At 50.3% G+C, this 26974-nt stretch overlaps 1 protein-coding gene across 1 annotated transcript in view; it reads right to left on the bottom strand.

Moving 5' to 3' along the window:
- Positions 1 to 21039, bottom strand: part of LOC144946131 (uncharacterized) — a 99800-nt gene extending 78761 nt beyond the window's left edge. Inside the window, exon 1 of the mRNA XM_078874893.1 lies at positions 20875 to 21039. Within this exon, the coding sequence (XP_078731019.1) occupies positions 20875 to 20898 (24 nt within the window). The 5' untranslated portion in view covers positions 20899 to 21039. The remainder of the gene's footprint in view (positions 1 to 20874) is intronic.
- Positions 21040 to 26974: the final 5935 nt, after the last annotated feature.

Raw genomic sequence — 26974 nt, 5'->3', positions numbered from 1 at the left:
GCAAGCAGCCGTCCTCAGGCGAAGAATGAGAACATTATCAAGCTAGGAGCTTATATAGGTGTAGCGAGGAGGAGCGCCTTAACAAAAGAATGTGCATATGAAGAGGAATTTAGCATACCAATGGGCAATGCATAGGAGGTGGGCGGAGGGGTTTCAAAGTCCCATTATGCCCATGCATTATGCAGGATCAACAGCACCACGGGGGGGCGCAAGGAACAGCGTTAATAAAGGAAAGGAATGTTAGTGATATGTAGCTGCATTTGCCAAACAACCACGTAGAAAACCAAAGTGAAAACTACATAAAAAACTAAAATATAAACTGATACTTACTATACTCTACAATAAGCTGAGTTACTAACAACAAATAATAAATTACAATTCTACGTCGTAAGAAGTATATAATATACTTCCATCTAAACTTTATTCTCTTAGCATATACAGTACTATATACTGCCATAGATAAACCCAACATTAAATTATATACTTTATTGCTGTAAACCACCCTATACTTTATACATTTTAATATAACACTATGTATTATTCAACTCACCCTAATGTGTATCGAAATGGTTTATTACGTCCTTCCAATGATTGCTAAGCCTGAATCCATCTTCTCGGTTAAAATTGTCTCTGTGTTTGTATATGTGGATCGCCTCATGAACGAATCTCTCATGATAGCCAGATGGCTTGCAGAGAACCTCCGTCTTGGAGAAGTCAATGTCATGTGAGCCCACTGAGTTATAACAGGGGTCTGCCACGGCTGAGGTGTTTGTCCTACCGTGTTTTAGATCAGCTTTATGTTCACGAATGCGGTCTGAGACGTGTCGTTTGGTTTCCCCAATGTAACTGCTACCACAGAGGCAACTTAGTTTGTAGACGCCAGGGTACTGTATGTCTGGAATCACATCTTTTACAGACGGTACCAGATCACGGATTTTATGTACTGTGTTGAATCGGACCTGGATCTTGTGTTTAATCAGGATTTTGGAGATCTTTTTTGTGACCCCAGCAATGTAGGGTAAGGTGATGGTCTTGAAAGGCTCCTCAACAGGATCTTTCTTGATGGTTGGAGTGATGGCTTTGCGGATTGTGTAGTCGGAGTAACCATTAGCTTTAATAGCTTGGCGTACGTGTTTGAGTTCACTGGAAATGTGTTCATGGTCGGAGATGCATTGGGCTCTATGATATAGAGTCTTGATGAGGGAATTCTTCTGGGATGGATGGTGGTGGGAATCCGGTTTTAGATAAGCATCCGTGTGGGTGGCTTTCCTGTAGACAGAGTGGCTCATTGAACCATCAGGTCTCCTTTTGATTAGGACATCCAAAAAGGGTAGCTTGCCATCATTTTCGACTTCCATGGTGAATCTGATGGCTGGGTGTATGGAATTGATGTGGTCGAGAAATTGGTCTAGAGCAGGCCGGCCATGTGGCCAGATGACAAAAGTGTCGTCTACGTATCTCTTCCATAAGGTCGGGCGTAGAGTGGCAGTCTGGATGGCGTCCGTCTCAAATTTCTCCATGAAGATGTTGGCTACAACCGGAGATAGGGGGGAGCCCATTGGGGTGAGAGATTCGTTCATGAGGCGATCCACATATACAAACACAGAGACAATTTTAACCGAGAAGATGGATTCAGGCTTAGCAATCATTGGAAGGACGTAATAAACCATTTCGATACACATTAGGGTGAGTTGAATAATACATAGTGTTATATTAAAATGTATAAAGTATAGGGTGGTTTACAGCAATAAAGTATATAATTTAATGTTGGGTTTATCTATGGCAGTATATAGTACTGTATATGCTAAGAGAATAAAGTTTAGATGGAAGTATATTATATACTTCTTACGACGTAGAATTGTAATTTATTATTTGTTGTTAGTAACTCAGCTTATTGTAGAGTATAGTAAGTATCAGTTTATATTTTAGTTTTTTATGTAGTTTTCACTTTGGTTTTCTACGTGGTTGTTTGGCAAATGCAGCTACATATCACTAACATTCCTTTCCTTTATTAACGCTGTTCCTTGCGCCCCCCCGTGGTGCTGTTGATCCTGCATAATGCATGGGCATAATGGGACTTTGAAACCCCTCCGCCCACCTCCTATGCATTGCCCATTGGTATGCTAAATTCCTCTTCATATGCACATTCTTTTGTTAAGGCGCTCCTCCTCGCTACACCTATATAAGCTCCTAGCTTGATAATGTTCTCATTCTTCGCCTGAGGACGGCTGCTTGCGTTGTGGCCGAAACGTCGTGAGAATTGTTTTATTATGTTTTATTTTTATTATTTTATTACTTCCCTTCTACGTGACTTTACCGAAAGAACCAAGAAGATGAATCCCTGCAGTCACGAAAGCTTTAAATCGCAATTTATATTTTTCATACTTAAACGAGGGTGTGGGGGTGGGGGGAGAGATTGTGGAAATAACAAATTCATACGAATTTGTGCAGTCCGACAAACTCAATAATTAGAACAACAACGACAACAACCAACAACAACAACCAACAGGGCCCCTCGTGACGCTGCACACGAACCGTGGCAAATCACCGCGAGCCCACGTGACGTCTCATGACGGCAGAGGCGACGGCAACACTCACACTGTGGAGGGGCTTGCGGGAGTGGGGACTTGGGGGGGTTGGGGGAGGGGGGCTTGGGGGAGGGGGAGCAAAAGTGACGCGGGTGACACATTGGATGGAAGCTGTACGAGTCAAGGAACGAGGTTGGGAGTGACGTTTTGGAGGGTGAGGCTGGAGATGTTAACCACCTCGCCCGGTATACAGGAGGTCGTGGGTTCGATCCCGACCCTGACAATGCCTGCTGCTGTATATTTGGAGTTTGTGTGTCTCTCTCCCCGTGGCTGCATGGATTTTTCTCCAGGTCCTCGGGGTTTTCCCTCCACATTGAGAATTAACGTCACGCGTTTCGAGTGTACGGCTACTATAAATGTCCACATGATAAGCCACTTCGTTAAGCTATCTTTTGTGATTGCCTCGTCGCTTCTTAAAAGAGATACGTAGCTCAGTGGGCCTTACCTGGTAAAGAAAATAGTTTAATTGCGGATGTAGATCGAGTGAGGATGGATGTATGTTGAACTTCCTGTCAAATTTCCACCAAATCACCGAGGTTCACACGCGAGTATAATCATCACTGTGAGTTGAGCAACTTTGTGAACGGGCAAAGAAATACAGAGACTCCTCTACGTACGAACACTCGACTTACGAACTTCCAGAGATACGAACGAACCTGTCTGTCCAGTTGCCTGCTCGGATCGAGAATCGTAAGTGCAACCGCCGCGCAATAGATAACGGTGGTGGCATCTACATCTGCTGAACATAAGGAACCAGTGGCATCTACATCTGCAGAACATGAGGAACCAGTGGCATCTACATCTGCAGAACATGAAGAACCAGTGGCATCTACATCTGCAGAACGTGAAGAACCAGTGGAATCTACATCTGCAGAACACGAAGAACCAGTGGCATCTACATCTGCAGAACATGAGGAACCAGTGGCATCTACATCTGCTGAACATGAGGAACCAGTGGCATCTACAGGTGATTATACAACTTTGAAAGCCATGTTTAGTGCACACCCCGTACGACATGTTTGGAATCGACAGGAGTAAAGTTGGACTTACGAACAAATCGACTTACGAACACAGACCTCTGGAACTTAACTCATTCGTAAGTTGAGGAGTCCCTCTAGATCACTGACAATGCCAATGCCAGCGCGAAATTAATCTGCGTTACTTTACAGGACCCCTCCATCCTTGCGGAACTGATTAATCGGACACCGATTACCCTTGGCGAAGTCTCCCTCCCTCCTCCCTCCTGGCAGAGCGATTGACGCGTTAGGGGCGATGTTCATTTGCGGCGCAATCTCAAGTACATAACGCGCAAAGGGCTGCCTTGCGCTTGGCAAACAAAAAAATAAACAAAATTACACACATTCAAGGCGTAAATTACAGGGTTCGTGTGTGATGAGAGGGTGAAGTGTTGCGCGATTTTGCCGAGTGGTATATCTATCACCCAGATGCGCGGCGGTGGGGAGGTTCCCAATTCACTTCGAAGACACCTCGCCAATCCACACTGTGACGCCCTTAGGGATAGAGGGGAGTGGGGGGCTGGGGGGGGGAGTTCTTAAACCGCATCGCGTGTAACGGGGGGGGGGGGGAAACTCGGCCCTCCGTGGTTCGGCGGCCAAGGTGGTGCACGCTACCCCCCCTCCCCCCCTTTGGGGATGAAGGGTCGCGCAACAAGAACGGTGACATCGACAGCAGAAACGGTTGCGCCGCCGTTCACCGCCTAAGTGGCGGCGATGAAAATCTCAGCAGCAGCAGCAGAAGCAGCAGCAGCATCACCGGCGGCGCCGGGCACGGGTTTGGCTCTCGGGGATATTTTGAGAAAGTGACGGACGGCTGACGGAAGGTTCAAGGGACAGGCCCACGGGGTCGTGCGGGACGCGTCTCGCGGACGATCGCTAATGGGAGGTTAAGGGCGACGGGGGGTGGTGCGGTGAAGGCTTTCGGCTGCTGGGAGGATCACGGGAAACAGGCCAGCCAGGGGTTATTGGGGTTGCAAAATGTAGAAACTTGTGACCGTGCCATCCACCATGGGCAGTGTCCACCATGGGCGGTGTCCACCATGGGCATTGTCCACCACGAGCAGTGTCCACCATGGGGAGTGTCCACCATGGGGAGTGTCCACCATGGGCGGTGTCCACCATGGGGAGTGTCCACCATGGGGAGTGTCCACCATGGCGGTGTCCACCATGGGCAGTGTCCACCATGGCGGTGTCCACCATGGGCAGTGTCCACCATGGGGAGTGTCCACCACGAGCAGTGTCCACCACGAGCAGTGTCCACCATGGGGAGTGTCCACTGCAATGCACGAGTCCTTGGACAGGCAAAATGCTCGTATAATGTAATCTAACATACTATGGTACAATTGTATCCATAATAAGCTACTACCGATGCCTTGCTATCACACATTGTTGTAATTTGCAGGAAAGAAACTCCCAAAATATCTTTGGTAGCATGTGCCACGGTGGGTGGTACCGATAAGCCAATTTTTGGCCGATGGCCCCAGGCACCAAATCAATGGAGGGATGCCCTTTTGTTCTTCAAAAGGTTTGGTTCCCACATTCGCGATCCTATTCATTGCAACAAGCTCAAATCAATCAGTCAATTATGGTCCGATGCTGGATGAAGCCCACACAATGAGAACATGCATCGCACTCCTTTCTGATCATCGACGTGCGGACTTCTATAATGAATGAAAACATCAATGTCACTGATGATGCTTTGCACCCCAGAGAGTCCATTGTTTGAACTTCACCCACCCAGCGAGACGACATTAAACGATTGCCCCACACCGCCCTCTCTCTCACCATCTCGGTGTCCTGAAGGCCGCGAAAACGTCCGAGTTACCGTGGTGTGCAATGGCTATGCAGCGCAACAGGACTCCACATCCAAGAGTGCGCAAGGCAGTTCTCGGCTCAATCTCCAGACGCGGCAGCCGACAACAATGTGGGGGGGGGGGGGGTGGGGGCGAGTCTCTTAGAAATCCACTCCGCCCCCCCTTATTACCCAGCGGTCCAAATTGATACGCCGCATTGAGTTGATCGGCAGGTCACGTTTGCGGAGGTGTGGGCACAAGTGTGGGCACGCACACATTTCTACAAGGCCACGGTCCACAGTGCGGTAGGAAGCAGGCGACCTCGAACAGGGCCCCTCCAGAGTGACCCCCTCCAGCCGAGGCCCTTTCGGGCAGCATTGGCGATTGGCAGGCCTGTTCAGAGCGTCAGCGCCGATGCCAAATGTATTCAATGATTTACGATTAAATCTTGACTTAAAGCTTTCGTGACTGCAGGGATTCATATTCTTTGGGTCATCCTGACGACGGTCGCTTGTGTGGTGATCGAAACGTCGTAGTTTTTTTGTTATTTTCTTTAAACCTATCTACGTGACTTTATTTACGATTGTTATTCCTATCACCATCGAGCACAGCGAAGTGGGGCAGTGGGGTGTGGGGGTGTGGGTGGTGGTGGGAGCGCGAGTCGTGTGTGGTGAAAAAGGAACTGGAAACAACATCGTGGAGCAGATGGCGGGAAGTGAGAGTCCAACTGGGAAGTTGCGGTTGATTCAAGTTGGATGGAAAAACATTTTTTTTTCGTATAAGTTGGCCGGTTAGCTGCTAGAGCCTTGCGAATCGAGCGGCGGCCGTCGTCTTATTAACTCACGGCAATTATCGGAGAGAAGCAGGAGGGGAGGGGGTCGAGGGAATGGGCGCTCAGTGCCATCGGGGCCGTAGAAGTATGAGAATGGGACGTTTATTTCCCGAGAAGACATCACAGAACCACAACCCAGGCAAAGATTTCCACCGATGAAGGGCGGCACGGCACACGAGGAGGTGACGTTTAAACACCGCACCAGGTACTCATTTGAGGCCGAGTCAACCTCGGGGAGGGCCAGAACCGGTTCAGATAATCGTCACTTGGTGTTGGTGGCCGTGAACGAAAAACGCAAACCGCTCCAAAGACGAAGATCCTCCGTATATCCTTCAACGGGCTGTTAGGACAAGTGCTGTTGGCGAGTAAGACCCATGAAGGGCGTCACGGCACACGAGGGGATGGATGTCCAGCCAGCGCTCCACACAAGACAACCATCTCCCCGTTCCAGCCTTAGCAGACTTTAGAGGCAAATGTTGCTAGCGAGTAACGGCCATGCAGGCCGAGACGGCACACCGCTACACGCACACACAGATACACCATAACCAGTGAGACATCTTCTTCCAACCCTCACTTGAAACGAGACACAAAGCAAATCGTCACGCGTTAATTAGACGGGATGAAGGAATTATCTATCATCCTTTAATCTTTTTAATAACTCTAAGTCACATTTTGTGCTGATAATTTAGCATTTTGCTATGGCATCGACAGAGGCATGAAATATTAATCGCTGCCTCTCCAAATCCACCTTAATTCCCTTCGCGCCATTTTGTCAACGGCGGGCATTGGATGATAGAAAACAACGCTCAGCCCAGGCACAAATGAAACGAAATGTTGATTTAAAATAAACAAGGAAATGTCCAACGCGAAAGAATGGCACACGCAAAAATATATAATGTAAGCGAACAGTGCCCATTGGAAGAACACGCGATAATGAATTACGAGAATGAATGAGGTTTGAGTTGAATGCGTTCGGCTATCTCTTGCGCTCACCCCCCCACTCCACCCCCCCACTCCACCCACCCCACGCCCCCCACCCCACGCCCCCCGACCCCCCCCACGCCCCCCCCTACGGAGCGCGTGGCATCAACTAGTGGCGGGGATCTCCTCCCAACTTGCTGCCAGCGGGCACGACGCCTCTGCTGGGTCGTGCAGCCGCCTGCCACCAACGTCCATAGGGGCGGGGTGGGGGCGGGGTGGGGGCGGGGTGGGGGCGGGGTGCGGGCGGGGTGGGGGCGGGGTCCCCTAATCGTGTGTAGCCCCTTTCACCGCTCCCCGCGCACCTACGATTAGCACGTACGGTGCGAAAGAAGTTCAACGCATGTACGCGCACAACTGTGTGGGCTTCTCGCCCTCCACCCCACCGCCTTCTAACTAAAGTGGAAAGAATTACATCGGACTCCGTTACGTCGAAGAGGGTTCTCCCCTTCGCCCACCCCCCTCCCCCCCCCAAAGCGCGGGGCCTGGGGCAATCGCCCCGATTCGCCGTGCCCGAAGAATGGACGGTTCTGGCCACTGCTGACTTCCGACAACAGGTGTCACGATTCACTTTAACCGCAGGAAGATACGACCCCGCCGACAGCCGCCATTGCCCCCCTCATATCTCTCTCCTCCCCCCAGTGCCGGATTGAGCTAGTGCGGGGCCTGTAGCATATATTATAAAGGGGCCCTAAATAAATAAAAAAACATAAAACACAAATGTTTAACTTGCACAGTAAAGTAATTGTGTTTTTTTCATTTGCTATACAGCCCAGATAATACTACAAATCGCTAACTTTAAACACCCAGTCGTTCATAAAAGTTGAAGGCGGTATAGTACTATAGTAATAGAGCAAGTGCAGAATCACTGAACCGGAATTGGCAGCTTGAAAGCATTGAGCGCGGGGCCCTTGAAAGTGCGGGGTCCGTAGTAGCTACTACTACAGGAGTCTAGGGACCACGATGGCTAGGAGATGTTAACTACCTCGCCTGGTACACAGGAGATCGTGGGGTTGAGCCCAACCCTGACGCCTGCTGTATATGTGGAGTTAGCGTGCCTCTCTGCCCGTGGTCGCGTGGATTTTTCTACGGGCACTCCGGGTTTTCCCCTGCACATTGAGAATCAACATCGCGCGTTCAGAATGTGTTTGCTATGAATGTCCACGTGATAAGCCACTGTGTTGAGCTATCATTTGTGGGCAGGTCGCTTCTGAAAAAAGCGATACAGCTCCGTTCTCCTTACCTGGTAAAATTTAAGTCGCCCGATGATGCTGGATGTAGTTACCAGAGGTGGGACAAAGTCATTGTTATGCAAGTCCAAGTCGAGTCGCAAGTCATCAAATTCATGACTCGAGTCTGACTCGAGTCCAAGTCACATGACTCGAGTCCACATCTCATAGGTGGGACAAAGTCATTGTTATGCAAGTCCAAGTCGAGTCGCAAGTCATCAAATTCATGACTCGAGTCTGACTCGAGTCCAAGTCACATGACTCGAGTCCACATCTCAGAGGTGGGACAAAGTCATTGTTATGCAAGTCCAAGTCGAGTCGCAAGTCATCAAATTCATGACTCGAGTCTGACTCGAGTCCAAGTCACATGACTCGAGTCCACACCTCTGGTAATTACCAGCGAAACGTCGTACTACTCAAATGGTAAGTGTTGTGGATTTAACCTCCAACACACCGGTGGGCTGAAGTAGTAGCTAATTGGCGCTTTAAAATCGTCACAAATCCCTTACTAATTGGCTGTGTCGGGTGGTGGAGGGTTACGATACAATATTTATACTTACGCGATCTAACCCAAAACACTTTATTATGAAAATGTAAAAAGTTAATGATACATTTTATTTTTCGATTTAAAGCTTTCGTGACTGCAGGGATTCATCTTCTTGGTTCTTTCGGTAAAGTCACGTAGAAGGGAAATAATAAAATAATCCAAATAAAACATAATAAAATAATTCTCACGACGTTTCGGCCACAACGCAAGCAGCCGTCTGCTTGCGTTGTGGCCGAAACGTCGTGAGATTTATTTTATTATGTTTTATTTGTATTATTTTATTATTTCCCTTCTACGTGACTTTACCGAAAGAACCAAGAAGATATATTATTTTGTTTACATCATATATCACTCTTCACCGATGTTAGCCGTGAGCAGGGGGTGGTGGTGGGGGGGGTCCCATATTGCAGCGTAACAACTGGAGAGTCACCGATCCACACCCCCTACATAGTCCGACTCCTTGACTCGGCTTCAATCGCCCGCGTTCATTCTTCGTCTGTCCGCTTCAATTGCGTCCGTGCGAATGACGACGACGCCAGAGGCTTTCGCGAGACGTCCGTTCTCACGGCAGCAGATGGCAAGCGTTGGCAACCGGCGCTGGGTAACGTGCGGGTGGGGGTCGCGGTGGTGGAACGCGGAGCGCGCCGCGCTGCGAACCCGGCCAGAGACCCGAAGGTCAATTTCCCGCTCACGGCCAATACCGGTGACGATGATCGGAATCGGTTCAGGGCCTCCCCTAGGTCGACTCAGCCACACACAGGAGTGACTGGTGCGCTGTGTAAATGTCGTCACTGGGGAGACAAAGGCGGCCGGGCGTGGTGCTGGCCACCCACTCAGCCCATCGTGTGCCGTGCCGGCTTTCATAGGCGCTCGCTAACAGCATTCACTCCAACACTCTGTTGAGGCTAAACGGGGTATCTTTGTCTTTATATATCTGTGTGTACGTGTGTGTGTGTGTTAATTAGCTTATTTCTCTCTGTGTGTGTGAGAGAGCATCCGTGTGTGGGCATGTATCTACACGACCACACGCGCGCGTGTCTGTGCACACACATGTGCTGTGTTTGCATCTCAGTGTAGATGTTCTTGAGTGGGTGCTGTGTGTAGGTGGTGAAGTGCTTCGGGCGCTGCGCTACGAACCCGGAAACCCGAGTTCGATTTCCGCTCACGACCACAGACACAAGTGACAATTATCTGCACCGGTCCTGGGCCTCCCCTAGGTCGACTCAGCCTCACAGGAGTACCTGGTGCGGTGTGTAACTGTTCGCACTAGGGAGATAAAGGCGGCCGGGCGGGCGTGGTGCTTGCCACACCACCCCCTCGTGTGTCGTTTCGACCTTTCATAGGTGCTGCTGCTCGCTAACACCACTTGCCCCGGTAGTCCGTTACAGCTCTCGGGGAATATTGTCAGGAGGGTGATGTTTGGAACACCGCGGTATGAATTCTAAATTCCCAGCCATCGGTAGTGGCGTAGATCTGAACCTGTCCTGGGCATCCCTGAGGACGACGCGGCTTTACACGAGTAGCTGGTGCCATATCGTACACATCGGTGCTGGGGAGACAAAGGCGGGTGAGTGTGGTTTTGGCCACACTACCCCATCGTGCGCCGTGTCCGGCCTTAACAGCTGCTCGCGAACTGCACTTGCCCCAACAGCCTGGATGTTTATACCGGGGAAGGAAGGGGGGGGGTGATATTTGTCTTTGTCAGTTCTCTGTTCGTTATCGGGAGTCGAACTGTTACCCTCTAGGTCCACGCAACCACCCGCACCGCCCTCTCCCTCCCTCCGCCGCGTGTCTCATTAGAGAGGACCGGCCCTTTGATATTTACAGCGTTTGAGAATTTATTTTGTTTTAATTAAAGGGCGGATTTCTGAACAGAACTCTCACGAGTAACCACCCACACACACCACCCACCCACTCACCCACACACCCACACCACTCACACCACCCACACCACTCACACCACCCACCCACCCACACCACTCACACCACCCACCCAGCCACACCACTCACACCACCCACCCACATACACCACCCACACCACCCACCCACCCACCCCACCCATCCTTCTCTCACGAGGGGGACTCCTTCACAGGCTTGTTCCCGTGCCAAACGCCGGCCCATCCGCGGCAGCAAATGCTTCGCCGTCTTGTTGACTTCCCCATTCTCCAGGCGGTTAATCGACTGGAGCGAGGGCGCAATGGTCGCAGCGCTCCGCGCGTTCACTCGCAGATCCACATCGAGCCCTGGGCGAGGCGCACTCGGCGCGTTGAAACGAGACGACACGCGCACACCCTGTCCACACAACGACACAGATCTCTGCCCCCCCTCCCCCAGCCCAATCCCCCGCCACCGAATAGCATCGACAAGACTGTTGGGGCCAAGCGCTGTGAGCGAGCAGCATCTGTGAAGGCCGGACCACAACAACAACAACAACAACCCACGGCGCACGAGAGGGGAAGGCGCTGTGGGCAGCACCGCGCCCGGCCGGCCGCCCCCGTCTCCCCGGTGGCGATGTTGACGCAGCGCATCAGAGGCTGAGTCGACCTAGGGGGGGCCCAGGACCGGCACAAACAGTCGTCACTGTCGCTGGTCGTGAGCGGGATTTGAACTTTGGCGGTCGGCTTCATGGCGCAGTGCACCACCGCTCTCCACTCCAAAGATCCCCCGTATAGCCTGAACAGACTGTAGGGGCAAGTGCTGTTCGCGAGCACCTATGAAGGCCAGAACGGCACACGAGGGGGTGGGTGGCCAGCACCACGCCCGACCGGACGGCCTTTGTCTCCCCAGTGGCGAGGTTGACCCAGCGTATTGGGTACTCATTTGAGGCAGAATCGACCTAGAGGAGACCCAGGACCGGTTCAGATGACCATCACTGGTGTTGGCCGTGAGCGGGAAATCGAAACTCGAGTCGCCGGCGTTTCTCAGACGCCAGCGCGCTAACCACTGCGCCACCGCTCCCCCCCCACCTCCCCCCATGTACACACAAACAGGCAAACGCAATCTAACTCGGCTTGCAAAATCCGTCTCCCCTAGACACGAGAACCTCCAGGGCCGTGAGGCTTCCGCCTCTTGGTAATGAATGCGTGGAATGTGCAGCCCGTCCCCTGCCACTTGACGCCGTTTCCCTGTCAATCAATTGACCCGAGGCCACGTAAAAAATAAATTATTGCAGCTGCCAGAGCACCACGGGCCGCGATGAACGCCAAAATGATCACCATTGGAACCTCATTTGCCAGTAAAAAATATGATAATTGGTTTTTTACCCTTTTATCTGGCAACAAAACTGACACCTTATTTTACAAGGAGTCATGTTTGCATAGATCACAATACCTGCAGTTATAATGCAAACAAAAAACATACCTCTGATAATGTGCACTGTCCTTCAAGGTTGATTGGTCCACACCTGAGACAGCTTTCCTTAGAGCCTAGTCTCACATGGTTGGACCAGATCAACTTTAAGGACAGTGCACATTATCAGAGTTATGTTTTTTGTTTGCATTATGACTGCAGGTATTGTGGTCTATGCAAACATTACTCCTTGTAAATAAGTATAACCCGTAAAAACAAAGTTTTTCACTATAAATCCTTTATATGCGTGGCAGCGAACTTAATATAAAGGATTTAAAAATATATACGCCTGTGGAGGACGCGGGGATCGATCCCGCGACCTTTGGCATGGGAAGCGAGGGCGCTACCAACTGCGCTATTCCGCCACGGCCTCTGGAGGGGTTACGCTCTGGGCTCTTACACTCTGACGTTCAGCCAAAGCCATGAATGCGTTCTATTTGAATATATGTAAAATAAAAATTTTTTGCCTAAAAAGTGTAAAATTTTGGGAATTTTTTTCACGAACAATAATTGTCTGGCACAACGAGTCTGTGTGGAAAATGTCAGCTCGATTGGATCACGGGAAGTGGGTTAAAAAACGACCGAAAGATTTGCACGGTCCTAAGCAAGCAAGCACGCAAGCAAGCAAGCACGCGAACTTAATATAAAGGATTTAAAAAAGGTGTCAGTTTTGTTGCCAGATAGAAGGATAAAAAAACAATTATCATATTTTTAGCGAAAATGATCCCCAAGGGTCAATGTTGAAGATGTCCTCAAGGCCATTGCCGCCACCGCCGTTCCCTTCCTCCTACAAGAGCCTGACAACTCTCGTGCAGCTTGTCGAACGATCTCCACGGTACGGACCTTACACACAGTCTCATCGTCGTCGTTATCACCACCGCTGCTGTCTGGAGCTCTTCCCCTTCGTCGCCAACCTCGTGGGTGCCACTCCAATGCCCGTCTCGGTGAGCTGCCCTCTTCCCCGTGTCCCACCCATCGACCTCCAAGTTGCTTGCCCGATCATTTACCTCCATCCTGCACACGCGTCCCACCCATCACACCTTCTTCCCCCTATTCCCAACCTCCAAACTGCCTACCCCCATCCTCCTCCTCCACCCCGCGCACCACTCGTCCCACCCATCACTACCGCCTATTTCGCGGTCTCAAGAGGTTCCCACCTGGTTCGTTTCATAGAATGTAGAGGGGCAATGCAAAGCAATTAATGTCCCAAACGTCTGGAATTTCAATCGCTTAAAAAAAAATGTCCACGGTTGCTCTCCCATCTGAATGATAATGTGATGCCGAGCTGTCGATTCTTGAAACTTAAATAGAGACGATGCGACGTCGTATGGGGAAGGTGTGTGTTCTGTTGCTCCTGCTGCTGCTGCTACAAATAGGTGGTGACATGAGTATGTGACGCATCACTTTGGACCAAACACTCGTCATCAAGGACATTGGCGTGCCATAGTTGGCATGTTTTCAGACAGAATATCAAAGGGATTCATCCTCGCTCTCCTCTTGTGTCGTGAGGAACGATGCAGACAAATGACGAGACACAGAGTTGAATGTAAACAAGTTTTCTAGAAAACAGAGATAACGCATGAAAAATGAATAGCAGTGCACGACTCAGTTATTAAAGGGAATGCATTTAAAACATTTTTGACAATTACATACTTGAGTGGGCGGTGCGATGTTGCTAGTCAGCAGCAAATCATCACCGTCATCATTATCAAAGTCAGTCTTCCTGCTCAAAATGATATAAATTCCACATTTCTGTGCAGCGGCTGGTCTGCTCACAGGACAAAAATCGACAACATGCGACAAATCAAAGTGGTACTTAATTTAGTGACCCCTCCACAGAGATGATGATGATTATAGCAAACGATTGAGTCAACATACAACCGTGAGTCATTATAACTCATAGCCTTGCATTGAGATATTTGGCCAATTCCAACAGGCAAGCATTGGTCTTCATCACGTGGTTGGGACAAATCGTATGACGCGCGAGAAGAGGGCTTGAGCATTCAACAAAACAACCCCCCACCCCACCACAGGATAAGATCACCACACCCTACTTGCTGTACTGCTTCCTGCAGGTACAACCCACCCCCCTCCTCACCACCCTCCATCCCCGGAAGAATTTCACAGCAAAGCAAGCAACCCCCCCCCCTTGTTTACAAATCGCCGGCTCATATACATCGGTGTATTGCCTGCACAGCAAGCAACACGCGTCACTGACCTACATTTAAATGTACAATGACATCCGAATTCGGGGCAGCGGCATGGCAACACTTGTTCATGTGCCGCGGTTCGGAGTGAATGGGATTCGGCGATTAATTTGTCAGTGCTCTCGCGGAGATGTGAGAGGGGGGGGTGTGGACCCGCATCTCACGGCGTGGCCACTGTTGTTGTTGTTGTGTCCGTGTCTACGTGTGACCGTGTGCCCGTGTGTATTTGTCTGTGTCTCTGTGTAGCGTTTAGCAGCGCTGCGCTATAAACCCGGCCACCCGGGTTCGATTCCCGCTCACGGCCAAGACCCAGTGACGATTATCCGAACCGGTCCCGGGCCTCCCCTAGGTCAACTCGGCCTTAAATGAGTATCTGGTGCGGTGTGTAAACATCACCTCTGGGGAGCCAAAGGCGGTCGGGAGTGGTGCTGTGGCCACCCACCCCCTCGTGTGCCGTTCCGGCCTTCATAGGTGCTCGCTAACAGCACTTGCCCCTACAATCTGTTGCAGGCTACACGGGGTGGGGGGGGGGTCTTTGCGTGTATTTGTCGTTACCCATTGTCATCCTCGTCTCAATGTCCCTCTGCCCGCATCTCTCTGCTTCTGTATCTCATTGTCACCATCCCACTTTCTGTACAGTTTCTGATTTTCTACGCCTCTCCATGCCCAGCAACATTCTTTTCCTCCACGTCTCTCTCCTCTTCCGTGTCGCCGTCTTATCATTCCCGTGGCTCTGAATGTCCGTCTAGGGTTGAATCTGTGTGTCTCTGTGCATTCGTCCGTGTCTTGCGATAGCCTCACCCCCCCCCCCTCTGTCTCTCGCTGCAAGCTCGGCCTTTAAATTTAATTTCTGCTTCTCCTCTCTCTCGCGGCGCGCACACAATTTTAAAAATTTCTCCATCGCTGAGAAACAAATAAATATAAACGAGAAAAAAAATGTGGCACGGGGAAAGCAAATAAACATACCGACGAACGAATATTCGCCTTCGTTTCTGGAGTATGCGAGACCGCCTCTCACCGGACGGCACGCCAATGTTCGACGATGATCGAAAATCAAACGAATGCTTGTTGAGAGTTGTCATCAACAGGTCAACACAAACCTCCCATGCTTTAACGAACGGGCGGATGATGCTTCACTCTGTCCGTAGCCTCATGCCAGCGGTGGGCAATTCCACATTCCCGTGGTGGGGTCGAGCCTGTCCATAGGACGACTACGTGGCAACACGTTTCTATCGAGTCGTGTCAATCCCAGGCAGATGATGAGAATAATTATGATGATGATTCTGATGATAATGATGATAATGATGAATGTCGATGCTCGTGATGATGGTGGCGACACGAATGACAACGATGAACGTATTTCACACTTTTTCTTGGTTCTTTCGGTAAAGTCACGTAGAAGGGAAGTAATAAAATAATAAAAATAAAACATAATAAAACAATTCTCACGACGTTTCGGCCACAACGCAAGCAGCCGTCCTCAGGTGAAACCAGGTCTGTCGAGGCGACAGCGTCTGAAGGAAGTATTTCACACTTCCCTATGCATTTTTCATCTTGCCTCTGTTCACGTCATATATTGTGTTCATCCCCCACTAATCTTGCATTTACCTGTCATCATCAGTCTCTGTCCACATGACTCCACACTTGCCTATAGCCTTGTCACAATTGATGTATAATTGTATCCCCTGTCTCAGATCACGACCGCCACTTCCGTCTGCCCTGTCTCTCCCCCTGTCTCTCCCTGTCTCTCCCCCTGTCTCTCTCCCTGTCTCTCCCCCTGTCTCTCCCCCTGTCTCCGCATGTCTCAATTTGTCTCCACCCGTCTCATTGTCTCTCCCCGTTCCCTTCGCTGTGACCGTTCCAAATTCCTGGCCTCAATTGGCCCCATATTTTGTGTCATTCCGCTTCTTCCCCTCTGTCCATCACTCGGGTGTCTAACTGTGTTGATCCGTGTTCTCCGTTCGTCTCCGAGTCTTCACCGTGTGTGTCTCTCCCTCTCTCTCTCTCTGGGGCTCGTAAATCACTGCACGCGCAAATCCAAAGTGCGTGCGCCCCATCGAAAGTCATTCCCCCCTCCCCCAACCCCTCCTACAGATGTGTACAGACATACATGAACAAGTAGCTACATTTGAACATCACACGGATGTCCGTTGAACTTCTTTCGCGCCGTACGTAGCCAACCGTGCTCAACGGTGAGCGCGGGGACGTGTAGCTTTCGAAAGCCGTGTGCCGTCGTTGGTGGTGATAAAACGCAGGACCACGCTCACCGCTCGCTCCGTTCTAAACCCTCGGGGTGCGTTTGTACCCCGCGTGTGGCCCCGAGTGGTGAACCACTCCGGATGTTGCAAGAGTTTCTTACAATCGCTCCAACGATTCCCCGTCCACCCCACCACCTCGCCCTGTCCAGCCCCGGGTTCTGTCCACGCAGCTTGTGTGTTTGGAGCGTGCGTGTCTCTCTTCCCGTGGACGTGTGGATTTTCTCCGGTGTTTCCCTCCACATTTAAAAACACGCGTTTCGACTATTTGTCTGCTGCTATACATGTCCACGTGATGCGCCACGTCTACGAGCTATCATCATTTGTGGCCAGGTCGCTTGTGAGAAACAAAAAGAGCGGTAGAGCTCAATGAGCCTTACAGCTAAAATATAATAAACAAATAGTCATAAGTGTGAGTTCATCAGCAGGTCACGTGCCGTCGGGTAAAGTGTGGGTAACTCCCACCACGACACACACGAAACTAAACACGACACGAAACACGACACAAATCTAAACACGACGAAAAAAACGTCGCGTGAGAATCGGGCGGAAGGAGGGAGGGAGGGAGGGAAGGAGGGAGGGAGGGAGTGAGGAGGGAGGCAACTACGAGGAGCGGTGACTGACCGCTCAGTCTCCACCCGTGACCGATCGTAATGTCGCAACCCCGACCGTGTGTGGGGTTTGGCCTCGTCATTCACCACACCGCCGTATAATTACAAAACAAAAAAAACGTGGAATTTCCCACAGTGGCTCCGGTGTTGAGGGTGGAGATGCGCGCCACGCCACGCTCCAGGAGTCGAGTGGAGACGACGCTGAATGGACCGAGAGGGCACGAGTCGGGCGGCTTTCCTCGGTCCCAGGGAACGCAACTGCGACATCGATTCTCCCCGTTTCACCCCCCCCCTCCCTCGTCTTTTCTCCTTCCGATTAACGAGGTGGATTATTTTGTGTAATTACTGCGCGCTCACCACCAATTCTCCCCGGAGTTTTGTTCAAATTCAGCACGGTGCTCACACCAAATAACATTACTTATCATTGTAAATTATAGATTTCACAACGAAGTACAGGAACATTATTCTTGGTTCTTTCGGTAAAGTCACGTAGAAGGGAAATAAAAAATATATAAAACAATAAAATTCTCACAACGTTTCAATTGCAACACAAGCAATCATCATTAGGTGTGAAAACCACAGCACATTGTTTTTAAGTGGCGTTTTTTTCTTAACGTCAGCTCCACGGACAGCGACTAGCGGTTGTTCAAACGGACGAGTCCATCTATGCCCGGAAAAAACGCCACTTTAAAAAAAAAAAATCTTGCTGTGGTTATCACACCTGATGACGATTGCTGGTGTTGCAATCGAAACGTCGTGAGAATTGTGTTATTTTATTATTTTATTTTTTCCCTTCTACGTGACTTTGCCAAAAGAACCAAGAATATGAATCCCTGCAGTCACGAAAGCTTTAAACCGAAATTTCACCACCGGAACATTGTTCTTCGTATTGTTTTGCTGTGGGTGACTTGCTCACTTGCCCATGACTGGACATGTTTGTGAAACAAAATAACTCTCCTCCAGTTATAAATAAAGGCTCCCACTCACAATTAGTCGGTGTTGCACCAAGAGTAAAGATGCTCATTCATCATTATTCGGCGTTGTGCCGAGAAGCGCACACTGTTTAACGACGGCACAGTGCTACTACATTCTACAGAATTCGCATGTCACCCAACACATGTGTTCGAAACGTCGTCAAGTACTCGGTAGCGTTATGCATTGATGAGCAGCAGCGCCTGGGCACGTGGGTGCAATGCCATTGCCCACGTCTTTGCAGCAAGGTGTATGTGTGCTCGCTAACAGCACTTGCCCCTACAGTCTGTCAAGGCTATACGGGGGATCTTTGTCTTTTTTATGTACGGGTACGGCGAATCCACTTCGTGAGAGAGACTCTCTGTGTCCTTGTGTGTGTCTATCTCTCTGTGTCTCTATGTGTATGTCTATCTCTGTGTGTCTCTGTGTGTGTCTATCTCTGTGTGTCTCTGTGTGTGTCTATCTCTCTGAGTCTCTGTGTGTGTCTATCTCTGTGTGTCTCTGTGTGTATCTATCTCTGTGTGTCTCTGTGTGTGTCTATCTCTCTGTGTCTCTATGTGTGTCTATTTCTCTGTGTCTCTGTGTGTGTGTGTGTCTATTTCGCTGTGGCTCTGTGTGTCTGTCTATCTCTGTGTGTCTCTGTGTGTGTGTCTATCTTTCTGTGTCTCTGTGTGTCTATCTCTCTGTGTCTCTGTGTGTGTGTATCTCTCTGTGTCTCTGTGTGTGTGTCTATCTCGCTGTGGCTCTGTGTGTCTGTCTATCTCTATGTGTCTCTGTGTGTGTGTATCTTTCTGTGTCTCTGTGTGTGTGTCTATCTCTCTGTGTCTCTGTGTGTGTCTATCTCTTTGTGTCTCTGTGTGTGTCTATCTATCTGTGTCTCTCTCTCTCTCTGTGTCTATCTCTCTGTGTCTCTGTGTGTGTCTATCTTTCTGTGTCTCTGTGTGTGTGTGTATCTCTCTGTGTCTCTGTGTGTGTCTATTTCTCTGTGTCTCTGTGTGTGTCTATCTCTCGCTTTGTGTGTCTATCTCTCTGTGTGTGTGTATCTCTCTGTGTCTCTGTGTGTGTCTATCTCTCTGTCTCTGTGTGTGTGTCTATCTCCTTGTGTCTCTGTGTGTGTCTATCTGTGTGTGTGTGTGTCTATCTCTCTGTGTCTCTGTGTCTGTCTCTCTCAGTGTGTGTTTTCTCTGCAAGTGTGTGTTTGTCTCTCTGTCTTGTCCCCGTCTCTGTGTCTGACTGAGCGCCCATTTATCTGCCTCTTTCTCTGTCTCTCAGCGCTTTTGCCGACTCCTCTTTTCCTCTGCATCTGCCCACATCTCTGTGCACCTCCCTCTAGCGTTCGTATCTTTCTACATCTCTCCTTGTCTCCGTATATATCTCTCTGGCTCTCTCCATCTCTCTCCCCGTGCCTGCATCTCTCTCCCATCTCTCTCTCTCTCGCGGTCTGCAGCCCTTTCTGTCTCCAGAGCCTCCCTGTGCATCTGCACAGAGCACCATTCTTAATGATGAGTGAGCGTCTCATCCTGCTCGTAAGCAACAGAAGCTCAGGTTCATACACACGCGTGTCCACGCGCGCGTGCAGACATGCAAAAAAACCACCTGTTCATAGGCAGGCATTCCGTGTTATCTGATTGACAGGTCATTGCAGAGTTATACGCAGGCATACATACCGTTCGCTTACATTGTGCACGCAATTACATTCATTATCACAGAAACGTTCATAGTCTTTAACTGCAGAGTATTTGCACTCTTAATGCGGTGCATGTATGAACGCTGTGTATGCAAATGCAGCACACACATAACCACATAGGATATGTGTACTTACGATCAATAATACATGAACATTCGTAATACAGCGTGTCTCTCTCTCTCTCTATCTCTCAAATGAATGTCTCTCTCCGTGTCTCTGTCTCAGGGTCTCTTTCTGCGACCGTCTCTCCCGCACCCCCTGGTCCCCCCGTTCCCGTTTCTCTCTCTCGAGAATTAATCTCCGGCTTTCTGCGATTCCGTTCGCCTTCGGAGTGTGCACGAATCAACGCTCAGCAACCCATGCACGGATAATAAGCGCAGTAGTCCAGAATCGTTGCCAACAACAACAAAAAACGATGCTTGCATCTGCGTATCAATCTCGTTTTAGTGAACACATTCCCATGCAAAACATTTTTTTTGTACGCATGCAGAATCGCAGGCGCATTCCGGGAGCCCGCATTAATAAGTAATAATATGACAACACATTTGGCCAAAATTACGTGATCTCTCTCTATTGATTTTAAACCCACTGGCCCGTTTGCGAAACACATATGACACTCACGTACATTGAATCAAGAGTTGCCCATGCACACGCGCACCTATGCACAGAAGACCACAGGCGCACACAGACGCGGAGACAGAGGCATCACACCGTGTACCACACACGCACGGCACGCTGCACCTTATGCATCAGTGCACTCACGCAATTAAATAACCGCGCGTCCGGCCAGAGTGAACGGTCAAGTTCTTACCGGTGCAAAAATGACCATGCACATTGATAAGCCTTGGCGATTGCTGCTCACTTGATGTTGGTTTGTGTTGAGAGCTTCTCATAAGATCTGTGCGTGTGTGTGAGTCTCTCTCTGTGTCTGTGTGTGCATCTCTACAACCAATCTCTCCTTCCTCCTGTTGCTCCCTCCCCCCACTCTCTCCCCACCCACCAACCACCCCCCCCAACTCTCTCCCCCCCCCCACTATCTCCCCACCCACCAACCCCCCCCAACTCCCTCCCCCCACTCTCTCCCCACCCACCAACCCCTCCCCCACTCTCTCCCCACTCCCCACTCCCCCCACCGCTACTCCCCGACACTCGTCGAGTAGATTAATTTATTTATTTAGCTCTCCATCCACTCTCCCTCCGTCTCCTCTCGCCCATTGTTTAGTTGCTATAGGCGATACAATACAGTCATATCAATCAAAACGCATTATTAGTACTAACATGCACGCGCATCTATTGTGTATATCAACCTACCGGTGGACAATTAATTCACCTCGTCCATACGTGTGTGCGACGCTTGTAATATGTTAAGGGAATATGCCCATTATAAGGAGACGGTATATCTACAGGTGAATGTCATAGTCACAATAATCATCATCACCATTGTCGTCGTTTGTACACGCTGGACATTGACTGTGTGTACACACACACACGCGCGCACGTTTGCAGACATTGTGCGCGCATTGTACGAGTCGTGTGTATGCAATGGGTTCCATGGTGCACGTTCATCCGTACACCCGCTAATGGACAAGTTCATCATCATCATCATTATCGCACGTACGCATGTCCGTATACGGGTGCACGTTTTAAAACAAACATGCTGATCTTTTTAATGCAAAAATTGAGTTATTTCTGGCAATGCTGCAGAGGTTGAACATAGCTCGTGAGTTCAAGTCATAATGAAGTCCATTTTCACAGCGCTTGTTTTTATTCAAACATTACAAATGTAATTAGAAACGTCTGGGAGTTCACAATTGTGCACGCCTGGATATTATCTATTTATTTATACGCGAGGAATCCGATGAGCTATGAAGCGGTTACTGTGCGAGCAAGCACACGCACACACGCGCACACACACGCACACACACGCACACACATACGCACGCACACACACGCACACACACACGCGCGCACACACGCACACACACGCACACACGCACACACACGCACACACACGCACACACACACACATACACACACACGCACGCACACACGCACACACACGCACACACACGCACACACACACGCACGCACACACACGCACACACGCACGCACACACGCACACACGCACAAGCGCACACTCGCACACACACACGCACGTACACGCGCACACACGCACACACGCACACACACGCACGTACACACGCACACACGCGCACGCACACACGCACACACGCGCACACACGCGCATACACGCACACAGGCGCACACACACACGCACACACACACGCGCACGCACGCGCACACACGCACACACACGCGCACGCACACGCACACACACGCGCACCCACGGTCGTCACCTGTGGCTCTCTCCCCGTATCCCCCATCTCGTCAGCCTCCATAGCCCTGCGCCTCTACAAAGACAAAGGTCCCCCTCCGTGTGACGGACTTTTGGGACAAGTGCTGTTAGCGAGTAGCGCCTATGAAGGCCGGCACGGCACACGAGGGGGTGGGTAGCAAGCACCACGCCCGGCCGCCTTTGTCTCCCCAGTGGGGATGTTTACACATCGCACCAGGTAATCATTTGCGGCTGAGTCGACCTAGGGGAGGCCCAGGACCGGTTCAGATATAATCGTCACTGGTGTTGGCCGTGAGCAGGAATCGAACTTGGCCCGCCGGGTTCGTAGCGCAGCGTAGCGCTAACCCATACTACACTACCGCACACACACACACGGTCACACACGCACACGCACACACACACACGGGCATACACACGCGCACACGCACACACACACACGGTCACACACGCACACACGGGCATACACACGCACACACGCACACACGCACACACGAGCACACACACGCACACACACACACACGGGCATACACACGCACACACGGGCACACACGCACGGGCATACACACGCACACACACAAGGACATACACACGCACGCACACACGCACACACACACACACACAGGCACACACATGCACACACGGGCACACACACACGGGCATACACACGCACACACACACACTGGCACATGGGCATACACACGAACACCAATGCGTGACCATTAGCATCTCGTTGCACAGCACAACGACACTATAATATATATGCATACAGCGATGAATGCATGCACACTAGCATATGCGCAGTCACACAATACAGATACACACCGGCACGTACACCCACAAATGCATGAACATCAGCACATAGCCACGGAGCAATACACACGACTGTGTATATTACTGAATGCATGCACAGCAGAATTGTAATCTCACAACACACACACACACTAGTATATATACAGTATACCAATGCATGGGCATTAGCATATGCACAGACGCATAGCACGCCAACATAAACTCACACAATACTTGCTTGCACACACACAATAGCGAAGAGAATATAATTTACTGTTACACAATACACACACACACACTCCCGTATATGAATAGTTTAATGAATTAACCCCGGCATTTACACAATTACAGAGCAATACATAACAAAGATCCCCCGTATAGCCTGTAGCAGACTGTTGAGGCAAGTGCTGTTAGCGAGTAGCACCTGTGAAGGCCGGCACGGCACACGAGGGGTTGGGTGGCCAGAACCACGCCCGGCCGCCTTTGTCTCCCTACACACCGCACCAGGTACTCATTTGAGGCTAAGTCGACCTAGGGGAGGCTCTGGGCCGGTTCAGATAATCGTCACTGATGTTGGTGGCCGAGAGCGCGACACTACCGCTCCCCACACAATACCGATCATGACAAAGACAAAGATCCCCCGTATAGCCTTAACATACTTTTGGGGAGAGTGCGTGAACAAGCACACGCGCGGCACACACCACCGTCAACTCCGACGCGGGATCGTCTCCTCTTGGAGCACCTCAGCACATCTCACACTGCAAAGGTGGCTAGGATATGTTAACTACCTCGCCTGGTCTACAGGAGGTCGTGGATTCAGATCCCGACCCTGACGCCTGCTGTATATTTGGAATTTGCGTGTCTCTCTCTCTCTCCAAGTGGTGAGATGTTAACTACCTCGCCTGGTCTACAGGAGGTCGTGGATTCAGATCCCGACCCTGACGCCTGCTGTATATTTGGAATTTGCGTGTCTCTCTCTCTCATCATCATCATGGTGGCAGGGAGATGTTAACTACCTCGCCTTGTCTACAGGAGGTCGTGGATTCAGATCTCGACCTTGACGCCTGCTGCTGTATATTTGGAGTTTGCGTGTCTCTCTCTCTCTCCAAGTGGTGAGATGTTAACTACCTCGCCTGGTCTACAGGAGGTCGTGGATTCAGATCCCGACCCTGAGGCCTGCTGTATATTTTGAGTTTGCGGTGTCTCTCTCTCTCATCATCATCATGGTGGCTAGGAGATGTTAACTACCTCGCCTTGTCTACAGGAGGTCGTGGATTCAGATCTCGACCCTGACGCCTCCTGCTGTATATTTGGAGTTTGCGTGTCTCTCTCTCTCTCCAAGTGGTGAGATGTTAACTACCTCGCCTGGTATACAGGAGGTCGTGGATTCAGATTCCGACCCTGAGGCCTGCTGTATATTTGGAGTTTGCGGTGTCTCTCTCTCTCCAAGTGGTGAGATGTTAACTACCTCGCCTGGTATACAGGAGGTCGTGGATTCAGATCCCGACCCTGAGGCCTGCTGTATATTTGGAGTTTGCGGTGTCTCTCTCTCCCCATGGTCCCGCGGGCCTTACCTGGTAATTAGAATTTTTTTTTTGAGTTTAGAACATTACACCGTATTCCGAGGCCATTATAAAATCTCACTGCCCTCTCAGCTTTCATTTTTAAACTTAAAATCTCACCCCTCAACACGCCCCATTGCTCCCCCCCTTAAGCTCCCCCTCTCATCCCTAGAGAGTGTGTTTCAAAGGTGCTATCGTATCCACGTTGTGATATTAAGATAATTACACCTGTAATCGTTTAGGCACACAGGTGTGTTACGTCCTTTTGAAAATGAACATTACCGATATAACCGAAGAGAAGAACGTGTGTTTAATCAGTGCGTGCTGCCTGCTATGGCCTGGGGTGCAACGATGTAGAAACGCGGCGCGATGTGTTAACGACGACGGAGATTGGAGCAACGAGGCATCGAGACGTGAACGCCTGGAATTGCACTGAGAGACAGAGAGAGAGAGCAACACGTGGATCGGAGAACACACGCAGGGTAGACACACATCATCATCATCACCACATTGATCTTGATCCAGCAGTGAATAGACCATGGTGGTTACACAGAGACAGAGGAACACGTGGATCAGAGAGCACACGCAGGGTAGACACATCATCATCATCACCACATTGATCTTGATCCAGCAGTGAATAGACCATGGTGGTTACACAGAGACAGAGGAACACGTGGATCAGAGAGCACACGCAGGAGAGAGACATCACTGTCACGGTGATGTTCATCCAGCAGTGAATAGACCATGGTGACTACAACGAGAGCGAGAGACAGAGAGAGAGAGAGAGAAGAGGAACACGTGGATGAGAGAACGCGTGCGTGCTAGTTGATAACATCGCTCAAACGTTAAGCATAGTAAGTGGGCCTGGGTCATGAAAGCGTCAGCGAAAAGCGACGAAGATCCACGACTTGAAGTCTAATTAGCGGCGTGGCAGTCGAGCGATGTAATGGATCGATTAAATCCGAGTCCGTGTCAAGGTGGATTATTATGATTACATCGTCGGCTCGCGAGAGATGGCGGTGGTTTAGGGAGGCGTTCATCCAGCAGTGGATTGGCCATGGTGGACGGTGATGATGCCGATGAACAGTGGCGTTATTACTTTCTCGGTTCAGGGGGTGCGGCAGTCGGTCAGGTGGGGGCCCCCCAATATTTGATTTGTCTCGCACGGCCGCACACAGGCTTGTTACGTATCGCGGACCCCCCCCCCCCTCGTTGTGCACAAATCGCATCGCGTGACGCTCGCGGTCTCGAACATTGAACTACGTAGGGCCGCTTCGTCTTCGCAAAAATGCGGCCACTTCTAAGTAAAGTAATTTTCACCATTGGTTCCAATGGTGTAAATGCTTACCCCGAGCTCTCATACTCTGATGGTGCATTGTCTTTGAGTTGTGCGCCTTTTGGCGTCATCTGGTCCAACCCATGTGAGACTAGGCTCTAAGGAAAGGTGTCTCGGGTGTGGACCAATCAACTTCAAGGAAAGTGCATATATTATCAGAGTTATGTTTTTGTTTGCATTATGGCTGCAGGTATTGTGGTCTATGCAAACATGACTCCTTGTAAAAAAGGTGTCAGTTTTGTTGCCACATAGAAGGGTAAAAAAACAATTATCAAAGTAATTTTCATTAAACAAAAAATTCAACCACGTTTTACACACAGTAAGTGTTTTGTTCTCCGACACTATTGTTGAAAACAAATCTCATGGTGGTTGTCAAGTGGGGGGCTCAACTCGTAGCTTTGGCCACCCGGGTGGGTGGTGGGGGGGGGGGGGGGGGCGGGGGGGGGCAAGGCACCTCCTGGCCCCCCACGCGAATTACACTCACCGCTGATGAGCATCAGCTTCACCACCACCACCATCACCACCACCACCATCACCACCACCACCATCACCACCATCACCACCACCATCACCACCACCACCATCACCACCACCATCACCACCAATCTTATCTCATCATACATTTACATAGCGCCTTAGCCATTGAACTATGGTACAAGATGGTTGGCGAGATGAAACGAGATGAGTGGATGGGATACGTGTGGAATGAGGTGGTGGTGGTGGTGACGATGGGTGGACTAAACGGAGATGTAAATGAGACGAGTGGCTTGATGGTTGGTGGCATGGGGAGTTGAGGGCAGGGAAGGTGTTCGTACGAGTGGAGAGGACAACAACGGGAGAAGAGGAAGCGTAGGGAATAGCAGAAAG

This window comes from Lampetra fluviatilis, chromosome 40 (assembly GCF_964198595.1).
Source record: "Lampetra fluviatilis chromosome 40, kcLamFluv1.1, whole genome shotgun sequence".
In the NCBI taxonomy this organism is placed as follows: Eukaryota; Metazoa; Chordata; class Hyperoartia; order Petromyzontiformes; family Petromyzontidae; genus Lampetra; species Lampetra fluviatilis.
Note: the sequence above shows the minus strand (reverse complement) of the source record. Positions and strands in the feature narration are given on the sequence as shown.